At 57.2% G+C, this 17557-nt stretch overlaps 10 protein-coding genes across 10 annotated transcripts; 3 read left to right on the forward strand and 7 right to left on the reverse strand.

Annotated features, from left to right (window-relative positions):
* Positions 1 to 874: 874 nt before the first annotated feature.
* PG997_005689 (uncharacterized protein) lies at positions 875 to 1874 on the reverse strand (the record flags this gene model as incomplete). Its single annotated transcript, XM_066810004.1, has 2 exons — positions 875 to 1336; positions 1386 to 1874. 2 exons carry the CDS (start codon positions 1872 to 1874, stop codon positions 875 to 877), a joined length of 951 nt encoding a protein of 316 aa, XP_066668927.1.
* A 4352-nt stretch (positions 1875 to 6226) lies between these two features.
* PG997_005690 (uncharacterized protein) lies at positions 6227 to 6735 on the forward strand (the record flags this gene model as incomplete). Its single annotated transcript, XM_066810005.1, has 2 exons — positions 6227 to 6319; positions 6376 to 6735. The coding sequence occupies 2 exons, from the start codon at positions 6227 to 6229 to the stop codon at positions 6733 to 6735; spliced, it is 453 nt and encodes a 150-aa protein (XP_066668928.1).
* A 352-nt stretch (positions 6736 to 7087) lies between these two features.
* On the reverse strand, positions 7088 to 8562 carry PG997_005691 (Clavaminate synthase-like protein; the record flags this gene model as incomplete). Its single annotated transcript, XM_066810006.1, has 3 exons — positions 7088 to 7726; positions 7831 to 8424; positions 8548 to 8562. The coding sequence occupies 3 exons, from the start codon at positions 8560 to 8562 to the stop codon at positions 7088 to 7090; spliced, it is 1248 nt and encodes a 415-aa protein (XP_066668929.1).
* A 578-nt stretch (positions 8563 to 9140) lies between these two features.
* Positions 9141 to 10688, reverse strand: PG997_005692 (uncharacterized protein; the record flags this gene model as incomplete). The annotated part of the gene is made up of 1 exon (XM_066810007.1): positions 9141 to 10688. One exon carries the CDS (start codon positions 10686 to 10688, stop codon positions 9141 to 9143), a length of 1548 nt encoding a protein of 515 aa, XP_066668930.1.
* An 825-nt stretch (positions 10689 to 11513) lies between these two features.
* PG997_005693 (uncharacterized protein) lies at positions 11514 to 12476 on the forward strand (the record flags this gene model as incomplete). The annotated part of the gene is made up of 1 exon (XM_066810008.1): positions 11514 to 12476. One exon carries the CDS (start codon positions 11514 to 11516, stop codon positions 12474 to 12476), a length of 963 nt encoding a protein of 320 aa, XP_066668931.1.
* Positions 12477 to 12956: 480 nt separating this feature from the next.
* Positions 12957 to 13337, forward strand: PG997_005694 (uncharacterized protein; the record flags this gene model as incomplete). The annotated part of the gene is made up of 1 exon (XM_066810009.1): positions 12957 to 13337. The coding sequence occupies one exon, from the start codon at positions 12957 to 12959 to the stop codon at positions 13335 to 13337; it is 381 nt and encodes a 126-aa protein (XP_066668932.1).
* A 1112-nt stretch (positions 13338 to 14449) lies between these two features.
* PG997_005695 (Co-chaperone Hsc20) lies at positions 14450 to 14864 on the reverse strand (the record flags this gene model as incomplete). Its single annotated transcript, XM_066810010.1, has 2 exons — positions 14450 to 14548; positions 14613 to 14864. The coding sequence occupies 2 exons, from the start codon at positions 14862 to 14864 to the stop codon at positions 14450 to 14452; spliced, it is 351 nt and encodes a 116-aa protein (XP_066668933.1).
* A 26-nt stretch (positions 14865 to 14890) lies between these two features.
* PG997_005696 (Co-chaperone Hsc20) lies at positions 14891 to 15322 on the reverse strand (the record flags this gene model as incomplete). Its single annotated transcript, XM_066810011.1, has 1 exon — positions 14891 to 15322. One exon carries the CDS (start codon positions 15320 to 15322, stop codon positions 14891 to 14893), a length of 432 nt encoding a protein of 143 aa, XP_066668934.1.
* A 684-nt stretch (positions 15323 to 16006) lies between these two features.
* On the reverse strand, positions 16007 to 17080 carry PG997_005697 (uncharacterized protein; the record flags this gene model as incomplete). Its single annotated transcript, XM_066810012.1, has 1 exon — positions 16007 to 17080. One exon carries the CDS (start codon positions 17078 to 17080, stop codon positions 16007 to 16009), a length of 1074 nt encoding a protein of 357 aa, XP_066668935.1.
* A 35-nt stretch (positions 17081 to 17115) lies between these two features.
* PG997_005698 (uncharacterized protein) lies at positions 17116 to 17520 on the reverse strand (the record flags this gene model as incomplete). Its single annotated transcript, XM_066810013.1, has 1 exon — positions 17116 to 17520. The coding sequence occupies one exon, from the start codon at positions 17518 to 17520 to the stop codon at positions 17116 to 17118; it is 405 nt and encodes a 134-aa protein (XP_066668936.1).
* Between the last annotated feature and the right edge of the window lie 37 nt (positions 17521 to 17557).

Here is a 17557-nt window from a genome sequence, read left to right on the forward strand (position 1 = left end):
GTGGAATTGGAAACATTCATGGCATACATCAAATTGGGGAGTTTCGGTGGCCTGACTTTTTTTCGCTTCTTGTTTCTTTTGTGCCCTCCTTTGTCTTTTGGGGATACATTCGTCATTGGGTTTGGATGGGCTTCGGTTCGGTATGAGAAATGCGAAGGAGGGCGTTTTTCTTTTCTGCATTCTTGTTCTGGTTGGCCACTCTCGCACCTAGGCCTAAATTGATTCGTCTTCTGCTGCTTTCACGTCCTCTCTTAGGGGGCGATGGCGCTTGGCATAGGGTATGTTTGGTCTTGCTTGTCTTAGAAGAAGATTGCATGTTTGGTTTTTTTGCACACTTGTCCACGATACGTAACAAGCGAAGGAGGGGGGAATGGTTGTTTAGTTTGTAGTATACCCAAATATCATTATAGACAGCATCCCTCAAGAGACAAGCGTTGGTGACCAGCTAGTTCAATCGTTCATGTCCCCGCGTAGCGAGATTGGGGTGCTTTCGAATGTATATGTACACTATGTATACATATCAAGTTCTATGCGGTCTATTTTCACATCCGAGCCCCTCCCTGTCGGCTCGTACATGGACGGCAGCTTGCCCATGGTAAATGTGCATGGTACATGTGCATATACAATATCGGCCCTTCTGTCGAACTAGTAGTATACAGTCAACGCCCCCCGTGTCCTTCCCATCTGCGCAACGCTACGTGGTACAAACAAGTAAAAGTAGGCCAGCATAGATGACGGGTTCTCCACCTCTTTCCTTCTCCCCCCCGAGTCAGGCTTTCGTGCGGCTGAGTTACACCTGTTCTCTCCTTGAAGGGGAGGGGAACTAGTATGGGGGTTCAAACTTTTCGAGGGGCGCGTCTCTTCTTGATTTCATTTATGCCTCGCCTTCGGGCACGACCTCGATCACCCTCCGCAGAGGCGGGACCCCGTCGCCGCCGGCGTGGATCTCGACCTCGAAGCGGCCGAGGCGCTTGATGCGGTCCTCGCCGGCCTCGAGGCCGAGGATGACGACGTCGCGGGCCTGGAGGGCGCCGCTGGAGAAGGCGCCGGGCCGGACGGACTGGGCGCCCGCGATGGCGATCTCGAGGATGTCGTGCGCGGTCACGGAGCCGAAGATGGCGGTGACGGCGGGTGCTGTTGTTGCGGCAGTGGGATCGGGTTGGCCTGAGGAGGTCGAGGTCACGGCGTTGGCGGCCAGGGCGGGGGAGCGGGGGATGGCGGGCTCGGCGGGCTCGGGGGTCGAGATGGGTTTGCGGGCGAAGGTGAGGACTTCGGGGATGATTTGGTCGAAGATGGCGCGGGTTTCCTCGGGCTGTTTTCGTTCAACATTAGCAATCTGCTATTCAACGTAATAAAGGACAACAAAAGAAGCGACTGTCACCTACCGATTGGGTCCTGGTGCCCTCGAGCATGGTATTGTTCCTCTTGCTCTGGCTGCTACCAGACTTGTTGGAGGAAGCAGCAGTCTCGGCCGACTCGTCTTCGATGAGCATCTGGGTGCCAAAGGTGCGGTCGCGGACGCCGATGGCGGCCTCGGTGACGCCGAGCTCCTGGAAGCGCTGCTTGGTCATGTACTCGGCGAGGCCCTTGTGGTGCCAGACGTTGCGCATGCGGCCGGGCTTGACGCGGATGATGGCGTGCCGGCGGCCGAAGCCGACGATGTCGCGCAGCAGGCGCACGGGGATGCCCTGCAGGTCCTCCTCCTCGGCCTTGGTCATGGTACGCGCGTACCGGACCTGCTGCGACTGGAACAGGGAGAGTAGTGGGCTGCGGCATGTCGCTGCTGTGGATGTGGAGGTGGAGGAGCTGCAGCCCGCAGCAAAGGCAGTCGCCCTCGAGGCCGGTCGGGCCAGAGGTTGTATTCGGAAGGCCATTGCGTCTGTGTGCCTGTGGTATCGGTCGCGGGCGGGCCAATTGGTCGTCGTCGTCGTCGTCGTGGGGTAGATTGGGGGTGACGTTTGACGCCTTCGCGAACTTTTTGATGGAGCTTCTTCGTGGGAGGGTTGAGAAGGCTTGCTGGAGCTTGGGCGGAAAACGGCTAGACAGCTTTCCGGCGTGGTGGGGCCGGTGCGTCCTATGAATGGCCACTACCTACACATCTCCCGGGAACATCTTTAGATGCAGCGACTAACACCGAAAAGAGATAAATTTATTGTTCTTGTGATCTCACCATGAATGGAGTTGGAGGTGTTGATTTTGCTACTTCGCTACCAAGTTTGAACACCTTGGGCTCCCCGAAATAGCCAGTCTCCTCTACTAGACTTCAATCCGAGTGTCCGTCGATGCTTCCCGCATCATGGCACATCTATGTACCATTGCCTGGAGTCTACCGGAGCAACAACCCAAAATCCTTACTCGTATCTTCGGGATTTCGAATTGGCGATGCCATGTTGGTTACCACCAAGTAGAAATTGTTGCAAGATCAATTGAGGCTCTGACACGGGGCTGACTGCGGCTACTAGCGACTTGTGCCATTCACATGAACACCGCAGGATGCCGCTCAACCGATTGAGTGTGTTTGGCGACTTCTATGGTGGGCGCTCTCCTAACGACCCTGTCGATCATTGCATACATTCAGACTTGGCGTAGCACCGCGCTGGTATATGGACAGCCGACAATGGTGGTTGGACCGAGGTAGAGCTGGCTTCTTGTCCCGGCGTTCGTTCTTCATTTTACGTCTCTTGCGGGCTCAGCATTCTTTTCCTAGGCGACGGTTTATATGGTGCCTGGTACAAAACAGCAGCAGCCTGCTGTTGTGGCGGTGCCTGTGTGTATTGTGTTGGAGGATGGACATGATACGGACTGTATGGGCTTTCCTCATAGCTTGCTGTAGGGCGCTGAGACCTGCTGTCCTCCTCGGCTTGTTATTTCTCTTACTCGCTTGCAGCCTGAGTACGGCTAACCTGATTTCCCCTGAGATGTTTGAACTCTTATTGCGCTCTTCTTAACAACCACAGGCTAATCGCCAAAGCGATCAGCAACGATAGACCAACACCCAACCCAGCTCCAAGTCCGACATGAAGCTTGGCTTGCTGCACATCGCTATAGTTGTTAGTTGACGACAATGCAGGTTCCTTTTCTCTTGTAGTATTGGCGTTGGTATACATGACGTTTTTGACATTGGTCGACCGGTAGTCATTAACGAACAAAATAGATCCCACAAGCAGTTCGTCACATCCAAGTTGTCGACATAGGTCAATCCGCCGAACCTGCCATTACACTGGCACAAGAGCGCCAGCCCACCTCCCTGAGCTTCCTGCTCATAGAGATGGGAACCTGCCGGGTCTTTGGAAGAGCTGTCGGTACAGCCTCCGCGTAGGATGTGATTCCATTCCGTGTTCCAGCAGAGCTTGTTGGACAGGCACGTGTGTATCGCCTTGCAGCAGGTACGGGTTCCTCAACGTCTGGGTAGCACGGAATTCCGAGCGAGTGGACATTCTTGTGAGAGAAGTAGCATTACTTCTGGGCGCCGAAGACACCGCCGTTTAGCAAGATAAATCTGATCTCCGGGGACATAATAGAGCTTGGTAGGTGGTATACGACACCAAATCAGAGCTGGGCTAGGGGGCAACCCAGCGGGCTGAACATGGTTTTCGCGGTCTTGTTCCTGAAGTAGGTGAGATCTTGAGTTCACTTGAAAGAGTTACCCCCAACACGGTGTGCAAACGAAGGCATGCCTTCTGTTGACAGCAGAGTATGTTGGTAGTGCTTTGCCTATAATCCTCACTCAGCCTCAAGGGGGACGCAAAAAGTAGCATCTGAAAAAGCACTAGATTGGAGGCAAATACTGGGCCTAGGACAAATAGGGGTTAGAATTATTGTTCCTACTGCGGCAGTGCCCTGTCTAACTGGGGTATAGCATGGCAGTGATCTACTTATCTACTTACGTGATATCTATTTATGCGCCGCAATATCCATTGGCCGTATCGGGCGGCCCAACAATATTGGCAAAAACAAGCTACGTCCTTGTGTGACTAAATTTGAATTCTCTTATATTTGCTCGAGATAGCGGGAACCCGATGCGATACCATTCGATTTCGGAATGTGGTGACCGCATATGATCACCGGTTATGTCTTGTATAAGCTTAGCAACCAAGTCACGGCACGATGAAGTCAAACATGAGAGGCGAACCACTGCGAGGCTCACCTACTTGGTTGTGTAGCAACAGAGAAACCGACCACGGGGAAACTCCTTCTTCTGTCTATTACAGCGGATCTAGGGCCGGCGGATGGCAGTTGTAAGACCAGAGAATATCCGTAGCCCCTGGAGGGCAGTGGCTAAGGTGTATATGATCAACTACTACTAGCTTATGTGAAGATTTTACCGTATACAATTTCAATCAACTATGTAGAGCGGATCTGTGACGTCCAGATTAACTTCTTGCTATGCCACTTAAACGAAAAACCGCAAGGGAAGGAATAACGTGATAGGTGAGTGATCAAGTGTGCCCTCTATGTGATGATCAGTAAAAAGAACGAACTAGAAATGCGAGTGAACGAGAGATTCATGTCGTTGTATGCTGAAGTCCTCGAAGACGTGCCCGTCGATCACATAGAACTGTTTGGCATTTCAGGGCGGGTTCCGGCTCCGGTTTGACGGTCGATTGAGTCAAGACGGCCAGGATAACATGACCGAGTCCCTGCCAGACTTGAAGACCTGCCCTTTGATTGCGTAGATACTGCTTGATCCGGACTTGTGCTAGAATATTGATGGGGGTTAGTGTCACTACCTGTAACTACGGCGAACCTCCTTACCCGTTATCAACGAGGCAGGTGAGTGACTGCGATTTGCAGGAGCCAAGCGTAACAGCCCTGGAAGTCATGCCACCCCCTATCGTGGAGTAATGTGGCGTGGGTTGGGTGAAATATGAAAAAGGTCGGGTGACGAAAAGTACTATTCGTTAGGGATATGAAGTGCTACAACATTCATTTCGTCAAACAGTCTAGGGCTGTAACGGGTGGTTGAGTGGTTGGTCATGCACGGTGTGTTTGGTATCTCATGGTTGTTTGATTTCGCCCCGCACCGGGTTCGAAGACAGTGATGAGCACTGCTTTCTTTGGGCTGCGTCTTTGCGTCGGTATCTCAAGATTGCTTGATTTTCCCCTTCGCAAAACAATGATGTAGTATGATCAGCCACAACAAATCCACCACTCATTTTTTGGCACTTGAAAATGGAACCGACTTCGGGAACATGGGTTTGGTAGTGATGAATATGTACGGCCATATTCCACCAACGATCACGGACTGCTCTACACAAGGGAACTTGCTGGTATCCGTCCCCTCTTCTCTCGTTAATTGTCCGCTCATCCCATCCACACACCTAGCTGAGCCACGTGGTAAACAAAAACCAATGGCAATGGTTTGCCAAACCCGGGGACTGGAGTTGGTCCTGCTCTGCTCGATGGTGATGGATGATTCTTCCGCCATGGCATGGCCAGATCCGGTCTAGCAAGTTCCCGTGCCACTCATCAATCTGTTCTTGGCAACACCTCTTTCCTTTTGTTAGTCTCACGGAATCCAATCCCGAAACCGAGTACAATATCCTCCTGCTTCTCCTCATCCTTTCACCTTGGTCCGATGAGGGGAAACGTCCCAAGAAAACGCATTACGCGAGGCCGGCCTGAGGGGAGCGAGCTGGCTAAAAAAGCAAGGAGAGCCCGTATCAATAGCGCGGACGAGCATGCAATGCAGTCATCCTGGGCCTCAGCTAGGCCGGAACAAGGAGGAGGGTTGCAGGGGTGCGCAGGACGGCATGAAATTCTATTGGTTCCCGATATGTGCAACCTGCCTTCTATTGGGACCGATAGCTCATATCTTTAACCCGACCAATACGATAGTCTAGGCCGGCTCGCCTAGGTAGCCAGGATCCTGGGCCCAGCCCCAGCCAGCTCGGTATCCCGGGAAAGAGAGGGAGAGAAAGACTAACCGACGTCTACTGCAGCAAGCAGTAAGAAGAGATACGTCGTGTATTGATTAGGAAGGCCGTAGACCTTTGAAATAGTTCAATATGCTGCACGGCTTGGCTGCATGCCCTGTCGTTCCTCCCAGTTGTATTTCCCCGGACCAACCATTCTACTGAGGCAAGATATAAACGTCAGAGAGCCGCCCTCCTCTTGTTTTACTCTGCTGATCCTCCGTCCCCGGGCTTGTCAGATTGGTCAGAAGTTCTCACCTGTAAATAACATCCTCCGGCGGTCTCACCCCGAAGACCCCTCCTCCGAAACAATGAAGTCCGTCCTCATCACTGCAGCTCTGCTGCCTCTCGCCTCGGCCGGCGCCGTCTTCAAGCCCCGCAACAACAACAACGGGTGCAACGCCGTAAGTCCCGCCGTGCTGATGCCTCCCTCTTATGCCGAAACTAATGCTCCCCCAAGGACAACTGCGCCCGCGCCGTGACCGGCACCCGCCGCGGCCCCGAGTCCATGTCCTCGTTCCGGCAGGACTGCACCTCCTTCATGTCCACCACCGTGACGCCGCCCATGTCGACCGTCATCGTCACCACGACGGCCGACAGCTGCGACGAAGAAGAGGACGTCGCCCCGCAGACCCTGCTCAAACGAGTACAAGAGAAACGCGCCGAGGCTGTCACCGTCTTCCCCACCGCCGTCCCCACTTACGCCAGCGCCTGCTCCGGTGCGGTTCGCTATAGCTCCGCGTGCTCTTGCTGGGGTGTCACGGCTGCTGTCACCACGGCGCCGACTCCGGTCATTACTGTTACTATCACTGTCTACTAAGCGTCTTTAATCTCTCTCTATGATGTATCCCTACGTATACAGAATGGAGGAAAAGGCGGTAGTGAGGGCCCTAGTATGATAGACGTAGCCTGGTATAGAGTAATGAACTTCATGCCATATGAAGTGCATGCCGTACAATGAAGACTTGACATATGTGGATATTTTATACACCATGAACTGACAACCCGCAAAGTGGGATAGTACTTTTTGCTATTATTCGTTTGTTATGTTTACAATAGCCCGGAACTTCTTCCCAAATAGCACATGCTTCGAGCCCCCTTTCTTCAAATTTCCCATGGGCCACACACCACCATATCTCGGACAGCCGATTTGACTGCCCTGCTCTCCCATCTCACTCCTCATCCAGCTGATACAGCCGCCCCAACTCATACAACTGCGCCGCCGGCACATGGACCAACCACGCCTCCTCCACGACGTCCCGCAGCCGCGCAATCTGCAGCGACCGGTACCGCTCCCACACGACCCCTCGGGCACCGTCTGCCCGACGCTCGTGCGCGGCATCCCCGCCCCCGAAACGATGCCCTCGCGCCCATGCAGCACCGTCCAGTTGTCCCAAACGTACAAATCCCCCGGCCCGAACCGCACCGTGAGCTGGTGCGCCGGCCGCCGCGCGATCTCCTGGAACTTGGCGTAGGCGGCGCGGGTCCGCGACGAAGTCGCCGAACGGCGCGAGCAGGCACCCGGCCAGGTGCGGGTGCCACCGGACGCGTTTCGCCGTGGTCCTGTCGTCGTCGCCGGCGCTCGGGCGGGGGTGGAGCTTGTCCAGGGTCACGGCGGAATCCACGATGGCCTGGAACATGGGCGGGTCGTAGAAGTGCGCGGCGCGGCCCACCGCCATCGGGGCGCGCGACAGGTATGGATACAGGTCGGGCGCCTCGCGGCGCAGGGTCTCGAGGACGGCGAGGCTGGAGACGAAGGTGTTGTGGCTTTCGCCTTCCAGGCAGTACAGGCCTTGGATCTGGGCCGGGTGCTAATATTCGTGGAAAGCTGAGATTTGGCGAGCACGATATAACGAGGAGCCGGGGTCGGGGCAGGGAAGGATATACAGTAGAAAAGAAGAAGAAGAAAACCTACGTCATAGTGGGCATGGTCAGAATGCGGAAGCAGGACCTCCTCCGTCCGATAATTATGCAGCTCGGCCCCCCGAAGCCTATCGGCGCCGTAATCCGTCGTGATATTGAACGTCTCGTCCGCGGCGCGGCGAGGATGGACAAAGACGCTGCCGAACAGCTGCTTGAGGACCTTGGTGACGATGGTGTTGGCACGGTTCCGCTCGGACGTCACATCAGCTGGCGGCGTATTCACGATCTTAATCAGCCCGCCCTTGCCCTCGTGGAATAGCATGTCGACGAACCGGAGGGTGGTTTGGCTCTTTTGTCTCTGTGTCGGATCTTCTTCCGTCGGGAATATGGAATGGTAATCCACTTCCGGGATCTCTAGGGTGTCTGTCGTCCAGCCAGTCCGCCCAGCATTGCCGGAGAGAGAAGGGCGGTGCGTGCCACCAACTTCCCCAGCGACCAGCGGAGCGAAGACACGCAGCCAGGCCACGGGAAAGCGGGTGCTGGTGCCGTTGTTTGCCCAGGCCACGACGACGACCGCCGTCGCCCCCTTGCCGCCATCGATCGTGGCGCCCAGAATGCGGGCGTCGGGCTCGTGGACGACAAAGCTCTAGTTCGCGCTCCGAGACGGGTTCCGGTCGTTGCGGGCATCGTCCAGCCACTGGGCGTGGTAGTGGAAGAATCCGTCGCCGAACTGTACTTGCAGCAGCAAGTTGTCCGAGGTGACACTAACGCCCAAGAGCTCCATGGTATTGGTATTAGATGGCTGGTGCAACGTGCTAAGCAATGCGACTATGGAAACACTGTTTAAAAAGGGGAGAGCGCAAATAGGTAGCTGGGACACACCCAGGCTGGGATCTCCTGCTATTTATTAATCACCAGGAGATTGCAGAACCTGCTGCCCCTCCCCTCGAGAACTCGCGTTTTCTTGCCCAAGGGCTACCAGCCTGATTGGTTTCTGGTAACGCAATTGGGAAATACAACCCAACCGGAGAGTCAACCAAAGACAGGTGTTGTTTCGCATCAATGTAACAACAGGGTAAACCTGAATGAGGAAGCTGACTTCTACCTGTGCAGCAGCAGCAAGAGTTGGCGAAGAGGCTAAAATGGAGAGTCGATCCTTTGTTGATACTACGAGGAAGCTCTCTGCGATCAAGATGCGTATCAGGCAGACAGGCAAAGGCCGGATGGTGTCCAATGCGGACTGGCTGCGAGTTGACATCTGAGGCAGGTTACACGGCGTCGCTGCAGTTGCCGTATAGAGCAGAACAATTTTATAGAGGCTCGACTCGACCTAAGAGCTACTCGGCTGGCGTAACTCAGACCTCACTCAATATTGCCAACCTCCCGATCCCACCACGCCTTCCACTCAATCACCTTCTCCCCCGTCCGCGCCTCCTCGGCCGCGAAAACCATGGCATGGCTGCGCACGACCTCCTCCAGCGTGCAGCCGATATACTCCGCCTGCGCCCTCTCGGCGGACCAGCCGTGGTTCTTGACGCGGTCCACCGCGAGCACGAACTGCCGCGTCAGCCCCACGTCGCCGCCACCGTGGCCCAGGCTCTCGAGCTGCGGCTTGTGTGACGTCGTCTCGCCCGTCCGGAAGTTCTCGATCGTGATGACGCGCGAGTCCGCGTAGATCTCGCCCTCGGTGCCGTAGACGTACGAGTAGCGCTCGCACTGCTTCTTGGTCTGCGCAATCATGTGGAAGGTCGCCTGCTTCGAGCCGCGGCCCTGCAGCGACTCGGCGTCCGCCGCGCCGCCGGGCGTCAGCGGCTCCTCCTCCCAGTTCATCGTCACGACCTGCTCGTCACACACGTCGTTGTCGGACTCGAAGACGCACCGGCCGAACCAGTTGCGCTTGTCGACCGCCTCCTTCGGCGTCGTCTCGTCGTAGTCTTCGGCCAGGGCGGACATCAGCGCGTCTTTCCGCTTGTCCTCGGCGAAGCTCTCGATGTCGGGCATCACGATGCTGATGGGCCAGCGGATGTTGCCCGTCTCTAGACCCATGTGTCGGGGACCCACGTAGATGCTCTTGCTCGAGTACATGCAGTCCTTCTCGATGGGGCAACTTAGGCAGTTGGTCGCGTTTCCTGCGGCCTTCGGTTTCCTGCTTCGCTTGTAGAACTGTAAAGATCCGGAGGAAGACACTGTAGATGGAAGATGTGGTGGGAGATCTGAGCCCGGGGCCGGAGAGCACATAAGCCAGAGGAGAATATCGATATCATGGCAACTCTTAGTCAGCAGCGACGGCGCCGTCGTCGACTCCTTCCGCCAGTTGCCCCGAACGTAGCTGTGCGAGAAATGCCACCAGCCCACGGGCTCGGTGTGGACGACGCTCAGGATGTCGCCAATGGCCCTGTCCTCGAGTAGTAGCTTGCGCAGCAGGATGTTGTGCGGGCTGTACCGCAGCACGTGCCCGACGGAGAAGACCTTGTCCTGCTGGTGCGGCGCGAGGGCGCGGTACATGCCGACGCAGTCGGACAGCGTCGTGGCCAGCGGCTTCTCGCACATGATGTGCAGGCCGAGCGGGGCCAGGCCGACGACGACGTCGTGGTGCATCTCGTCGAGGACGCAGACGAAGACGGCGTCGACGCCCTCCGAGACGTCGGGCTCGCCCGCCTTCTCGCGCTCGCGCCGCGTCATCTCCCAGTCGAGGAAGTCGTGCCAGTCGGCGAAGAGCGAGCCCTCGGGCGCGGGCTCGTCGGGGTTGGCGCGGCAGATGAAGTTGCGGGCGAACTGCTCGCGCTTGTACTGGTCGGGCTCCGCCACGGCCACCACAACACCGTTGCTGGACGAGATGGCCGAGCGGGCGTAGGTACGGCCACGCGAGCCGGCGCCGATGACCAGGATGCGGGGAGGGCGGGCGGACATGGGCGGTGGAGGGGTGGCAGGACGTCGCTGTTGTCCGGCTTGAGCGACAGGTCCACAGGTCCCTCCTCCGGGAGAGCTTGGTCTGCCATGATGGTGAACTGTCGAGTAAGTGTTTAGGATTCTTAGGTATAAGGCGCCCAGTCAGTCAGTCAGTCGAAATGAAGCCGATTTGGTGTTTGTTGACTTGAAGACTGCCCAGATGTTATTGATACTGTAGCCGGGCCGACTGCCGTTTGCTGAGTTATGTGCTGGACATGATTTGGTCGTCGTCGCACAGAAGCGGGGCAGTGGACTTGGGACTTGCTCTCACCGCGGGTCCAGCGCGGGTCGGATCTCGTTGGCGCAACGTTAAAATCCCCGGCAGGTGCTACCCGTCAAGTCAGGTAACGTCTTATCGTTCTGGCCCCTGACTAGAGAACCCTGTTACCAAACATATGGTTGGTCCAGTCCTTGTCACCTTGAACTTGCACCTCCGCAATACAGCACATGCTTACAAGACTTGGGTCCAGGCAAGTAGGTATCTATTGAAGATGACGCAGCGGTCTACTCCCTCGTCATTCCTCGCCTGCAGCATGCTGCTCACTGTTTACTTCAATATCGCCCAGCCTTGATGCCAGACAGGCTAACCAGTCTTGACTGCGGGCATCGATCCTCCGTCATTTGCGCGATCCACAGTGCCCGGCCGGATACGGCTCGGCGAACAATCCCGTCTACCAAGACTCCCAATGGTATATAAAGCCCCTGAAGTATCTATGTCATCTTGAGCCTAATTGTGTATACCAATGATCATTTGCTGCTCGAGTCACTAGCCTACTGCCAGCCAACATGACGCTGCTTACCCGACTCCGTCCAGCCCTGACAATCCTCGCCGGTTACATCGCCGCGACCCAAGCCGCCTCGCTGCAGCAAATAACCGCAGACTTCGGCCCCAACCCCCGCAACGTCGGCTTCTACCTCTTCGTCCCCGATGCCCTCGCGCCCCGCCCGCCCGTCCTCGTGAACCCGCACTGGTGCCATGGCGACGCCCGGGCCGCCCACGCGGGCTCGCAGTACGCCGCCCTCGCGAGCCGCTACGGGTTTATTGTCATCTACCCGGACAGCCCCAACGCCGCGGACAAGTGCTGGGATGTATCTTCTAACGCGACGTTGGCTCATGATGGCGGCGGCGACAGCCTTGGAATCGCGAGCATGGTACGCTGGACCCTGGAGAAGTACGGCGGGGACCGGGACCGCGTCTTCGTTACGGGCGTCTCGTCGGGGGCGATGATGACTAACGTGCTCGTGGGCGCCTACCCGGACCTGTTCGCCGCTGGTTCGGCGTTCGCGGGCGTGCCCTTTGGCTGCTTTGCGGGCGAGGGGTACGGGACTTGGAGCGATGCCTGCGCGACCGGGAAGATCACGCACACCGGCGAGGAGTGGGCCGACATGGTGCGGGACGCCTATCCGGGCTACGACGGGTGGCGGCCGAAGATGCAGGTCTTTCACGGGACGGCCGACGAGGTGCTGAACTATGTCAACTTCGGAGAGGAGGCGAAGCAGTGGACCTCGGTTTTGGGCTTGAGCGAGACGCCGGTCAGCACCACGGCGGACACCCCGGTATCGGGTTGGACCAAGTACGTTTACGGCTCGACTGGCTGGTTCGAGGCATACAGTGCCGCGGGTGTCTCGCATAACATCCATAACCAAGAGGACGAGGTCATGAAGTGGTTCGATCTTACATGCACTACTGGGGATTGCTTCAAATGGGGGATGGGTCGCCTCGCGGGTGATTGGGATAGAAGCTCGTAGAAGTAGAGTCAAAGAGAAGCTGCTGCAGCCCAACCAAGCCTTTCCAGAGTCAAAATTACCATGTGATGATGAAAAAGGGGCTATGTTTCAAGGGGAGGCAACTGCCGGTGAAGGTACTGGGGCATGCCTAAAGTGCTGCCTGTTATGCCTTCTCATCGACCGAAGTTTCAACCCACAGTGTGAATATTGTCTCGTTCAGGTTGCCAGGCTAAAAAATGATTGCCCATGGCGTATTCAGGACCATCGCTAGATAAAGGACCCAACCGGTCGCACTGCACATCTGTCTCAGCTTCTAGTTATTCCTGTCGAGAAAGCAGACAAGAGAACTCGTACCCAGGACATCTAGTCCTCCTTTCCAACGGACTGCACCCTATCTTGCGCCAACCCTTCAACATCTCGACTTGCACGTTGCGGCGTCTTGGATTCCAAAAGCCAACATGATAGCTCTGTGTGCAAAGTGCCGTATCTCCTTTGGGCAGAATGGCCTGTCTAAGCCCCGACAGTCCCTCGCGAAGGAGCATGGTCCAACTCCGATACCTAAGCGGCCTCCCCGGCCGCAACACCCTGACCAACTCCTCCCCTCGACGAGATACCAGAGTCCAACCAGATGTCCAAGACATTCAAAGCAGAGGTCCTCGCCCGCCGTCAAAGCCAACGAGAGAGAAGGCTCAACACCCTGCGCACCCCGAAGAACCGCAAGATCTGCACCGAGATCATGAGCACGCCTGCCGGACCTCTCGGCGCTGCACGCACCGCGTGATCCAGACCAATACCTTCTTCCACGATGTCTTCAAGAACGACGAGGAGTGCATCAAGCTGCAGATCGTCATCGACCGGATGGACCTCGAGGTCCTCAACTAACGCCCTCGTCGCGTCCGAGTGCAAGGACATAGCCACCTACGACGAAGACGATACGCGGCGGTTTCATTGAGTTCTGCTACCTGCTACCGCCGCCGCGGGACGAAGTGCGTACCGCCTTCGCCCCCAAAGAAGAGCGCCTCACATTTACCGCAGGTCCCCGGTACCTGACCGACCGGTACGTTGCGCGGGCAGGGCTTCCGCTACGTCGAGCATCATCTCGCCTGGGGGTTGGGTCCAGGCCCACGAGGAACACGCCAAGGACGCGAACTCGTACGCCGACTACCGCTGAACGGATTACGGGGTTATCATCATCAGCACCTACTTTGATGATGACGACGGCGACGGCGAATTTGCCGGGTTTTCTTCTTTCATCTTCTTTGGTCTTTTTATTTTTCTTTTGAAAAAAAAATAAAAAAATACTGCCAGATGTCGAGATGATTGTGCCGGAAGCTCGACAATTACTGGCAGCTACTTGATGACATGGAAAGCCATGCCATATACGGTGAATCGAAAGTTGCCTTGGATACATGTTCCTGGCCATGTAGACGAGGTGCTGGTGAAGCAATCCCGGAATCTTAGGATCTTAGGGCTTTCAGGATAAAGAAGTAGCTCGATTGGAGGACCACTACAGTGATAAGGAGAAACAGGACTCACTAGTTCATGTATTTATCAGCGATGAATCGGAAGATGATATGGTTAATCGAATCGGGCTATAGTTCATGTTATCATCACGTAGATAATTCCTAGCTCTAATGCCCAGGGCTTCTTCCTAGCAGAGGAGAAATACTACTACTCGGTAGATGATCCGAATAGGAACATAAGGATCATTCCAAACTTTGATATTCTCTAGCAATGCATCGCCTCCTTCTCTTGACTCATACCTAAACAGGACGATGCCTGACAGTGAGGTGGGATGACCAAAGACGCATCGACTCTATGAACGCCCAACGCAATGTGAATAGCCCATGCACGAAACCAGACTCCCGGTTTCGCAACAACGTAACAACGCGCTCCCTTCTAGCACCTGTCGTACACCATGAAGAATACCTAAGATTGGGGGGCAGCCAGAAACAGGCGCCCTCGACACTCATAGCCACGTCCATCTCCCCTCCTCAGTGCTCCAACACCACCGGCTTCCCCTTCTCCCACGCATCGATACTCTCCCGAATATTAACCCAATACCGCAACCGCACCGCCTCCCTCTCCGCCCCCTCCAAATCCCCCCCGCGCAAAGCACTCCCCGAGTCCCCGTTCGCTCTCCCTCTCCCGCCGCACATTCTCCTCCCGCAACGGCTCGAGCGCCTCCTCGCTCTCCGCCTCCTCAATCATCTCCCGCGCCTCCAGCACCTCCATCAGCAGCTCCGGGTCCTCCACTTTCGCGCTCTCGTCCGTGCCCGCGTTGTCGGCCCGGCCCGCCAGCTCGAGCAGGTACTGCGCCCGCAGCAGCGGGTGCGCGAGCGTCTTGAACGCCTCGTTGATCCGCGCCGACGCGGCCTCGGCCCGGTTCTTGGAGGTTTGCGGGTGCATGTCCGGGTGCGCCTTCGCTTGCAGTCTCAAAAACTCGCGGCGCAGGGCGGGGACGTCGACGACGAAGGGGCCGTGGGGCGGGGGCCTTGCGGGAAGGTCTCGGGGAAGAGCTCGTAGTGGGTAGGGGGAACGACGGCCTGCTTGATGCTGGCGCTTGAAGACGGCTGTTGTTGCTGCTCCTCCTGCTGCGAGGACTCAGGTTCGGCGGGCTTGCGGGACGCGGCTTCGGCTCCCTGGGCGTTTCGTGTGCAGGAGAAGGCACGGTTCGAAATCAGCGAGGCGGTCGGGGCCTGGGAGCGTCGCGGTATCGAGGCGGAAGCGGTGCATGGTGATGGCGAGGGCTTGCTGAAAAGGCCGATCGATCTGTTCGTCGAGCTGGACAGTTCGCGCCGCTGCTGTTGGCAGGCGTCGCAGATGCGCTCCAGAGGGCGCCGCCGAGGGAGTAATGAGGATCGCATGGTGGTTGGTCTTTCGTCACAATGAAGTAGTGTTTCAGTGGGATTTTGATCGCTGATGCAGTGTTTCGAGGTTGTGGTCGAAATGAAGACCAATTCACCAAGTTTAAGGCAGCCGTTAGTTGTGTTGGTTTGGTTTGGCAATGGTTGGTTGGCAGTTTCCGTTTTGTTTCGCGCAATAACCGCCGCCACTTTTTTTCAATGACGGCCAAAAAAGCTATGACGTCCACCAGTGCTGTAATTTCTGTGTTGGCGCAAAAGAAAAGAGGCCCGACCATCGGAGCCGAGCCCGAATCAAACCCGACAAAACACGTATCGCCGAATTGCTTTTTACATTCGAAGTAGTACTGCCACTGAAGAAAATAGCGGATGCGTATGATTGCTATAGATCATCTAATTCGAAATGAGTTATTGTATCCATATTGGGGTATCATTTAAAGCTATGTAGTATTACATTTTGTCGTAAGTATGCGAAAGAGCCCATAGACCTACCTTGCTTTGCTCCAAGGAGGATATCTACCTAAACTGTGCGCCCTGACCCTGATCCTGACACAAATACCTGAAATCCCCAAAACCCGGCGTGTTGTTCGTTAACCCAAAGAAACCCAAGTATACCGTCGCTGTCTTTATCGTGTAGAGATCATTAGTATGTGTTGTATGCATTCCCCCTCCCCCCTCACCTCATCATCATATGCCCCTCTCCCTCAAGCCAAGCCAACCCGCCTCCACCGCCCCCCTCTCCGTATGCCACCACCTCTCCCGATCCCGCTTGTCCGCACTACTCGTCTCATTCGCATTCCACCTGCCCGAGCACCCCTCCCGCTCCCCACCTACCAGGCTCTCCCCGTTGTCCGCCAGCACGTCCGCCATATCCACCAGCCCCCCGTTCTCGTCCGTCGCCCCCGCGTCGGGGAGCAGGTGGTACCGGATCCGCGACTCGACCTGCCCCATGTACCCCGACATCCCGTACTTCTCCACCACGGACCCGTCCTCGTCGATCACGTTGACAAAGTACCGCGGCCGCGACCGCGCCGCCTCGATCCGGTTCTGCGCCGCGAGGCGCGCGTGGTGCAGGTTCCGGCTCGACGGCGCGCCGGGCTTTTCCATCGCCGCGGCAGCAGCTGCCGCCATCGCCGCTTGCTGATGGGAAGTCGCCGTGGGCGAGGTCGGGCCGCCGCTGCGCTGTTGGCCGTTGTTGTTGTTGTTGTTCGTCAGGCCGCGCCCGTGGAACCGATCGCTCGCCAGCTCGATCTTCTCGACCGGCATGCAGAGCGCCTGGAACATCCCATCCCGATCGCTCGGCGCGCGGAGCGAGCGCAGCGCCGGGAACCCGCCCGCCGCGATGCTCTTGGCCAGGATGGGGTCGGCCGGGTTCGCGTTCGCGCCGCCGCCGCCGGCGACGGGGATGTCCCAGTGCAGGGTCCGGAGCGACTTGGAGGCGAGGTAGGGGAACAGCCAGATCATCTCGTCCGCGGGCAGGACGGGGGCGCGGTCCTGCACGAAGGCGAACTTCTCGAGCGAGACCAGGTTCGAGAAGGTGCGCACGAGGGCCGGGAGCGAGTCGATGTTGAGGTCCTTCAGGGTCAGCGCCTTGAGGCCCTGCGCGCTCTGGCGCGTCGCGAACTTGGACAGGCCCGCGCTGGAAATGCCGGGGAGGTTCGATAGCCAGAGCGTCTTGAGCGACGGCAGCGCCAGCAGGCTCGAGTCGTCGAAGGAAGTCAGCGGTAAATTCGAGAGGTAGAGGTGCTCGATGTTCGGCATGTGCGCGAGTATCGATTCCACCAGCGACAGGGGCGTCAAAGTGGCGCCCGGCAGGCAGTGGATGGACAGCGTCTGGAGGCGGCCCCAGTTGGTGTTGAAGTCGAGAAAGGCCAGGCTCTGCTGCGGCTGCAGATCGCCGGGGGCGCGTGCAGCTGCTGGGGGTTGTGGGATTGGGCCATCATCCGTGCGGCGGTCGAGTTCGATCGGATCCGGCGCTGGCGCTGGTACGGGGACGGCCCGACCACCCAGTTCATCTCCCTGAGCTTCCACCGCGTGGACAGGGCGTGGTGGAGCCGGTTCCAGGTGTGGTCGTAGGTCACGATGGGGCCGACGAGCTGCTCGAAGTTGGGGCAGGCCATGATGACCGACGCCACCAGGTTCTGGTATTCCTCCACGGCGACGCCCGCGGGGGCGGTAGGCACCTTCAGGGTGTGCACCATGGCGCTGACCGACGGGTTCGCTCTGAGTGTGCGTCTT

Source organism: Apiospora hydei (assembly GCF_038363865.1).
Source record: "Apiospora hydei strain CBS 114990 chromosome Unknown utg000005l_segment0_segment0, whole genome shotgun sequence".
NCBI classification, from domain to species: Eukaryota; Fungi; Ascomycota; class Sordariomycetes; order Amphisphaeriales; family Apiosporaceae; genus Apiospora; species Apiospora hydei.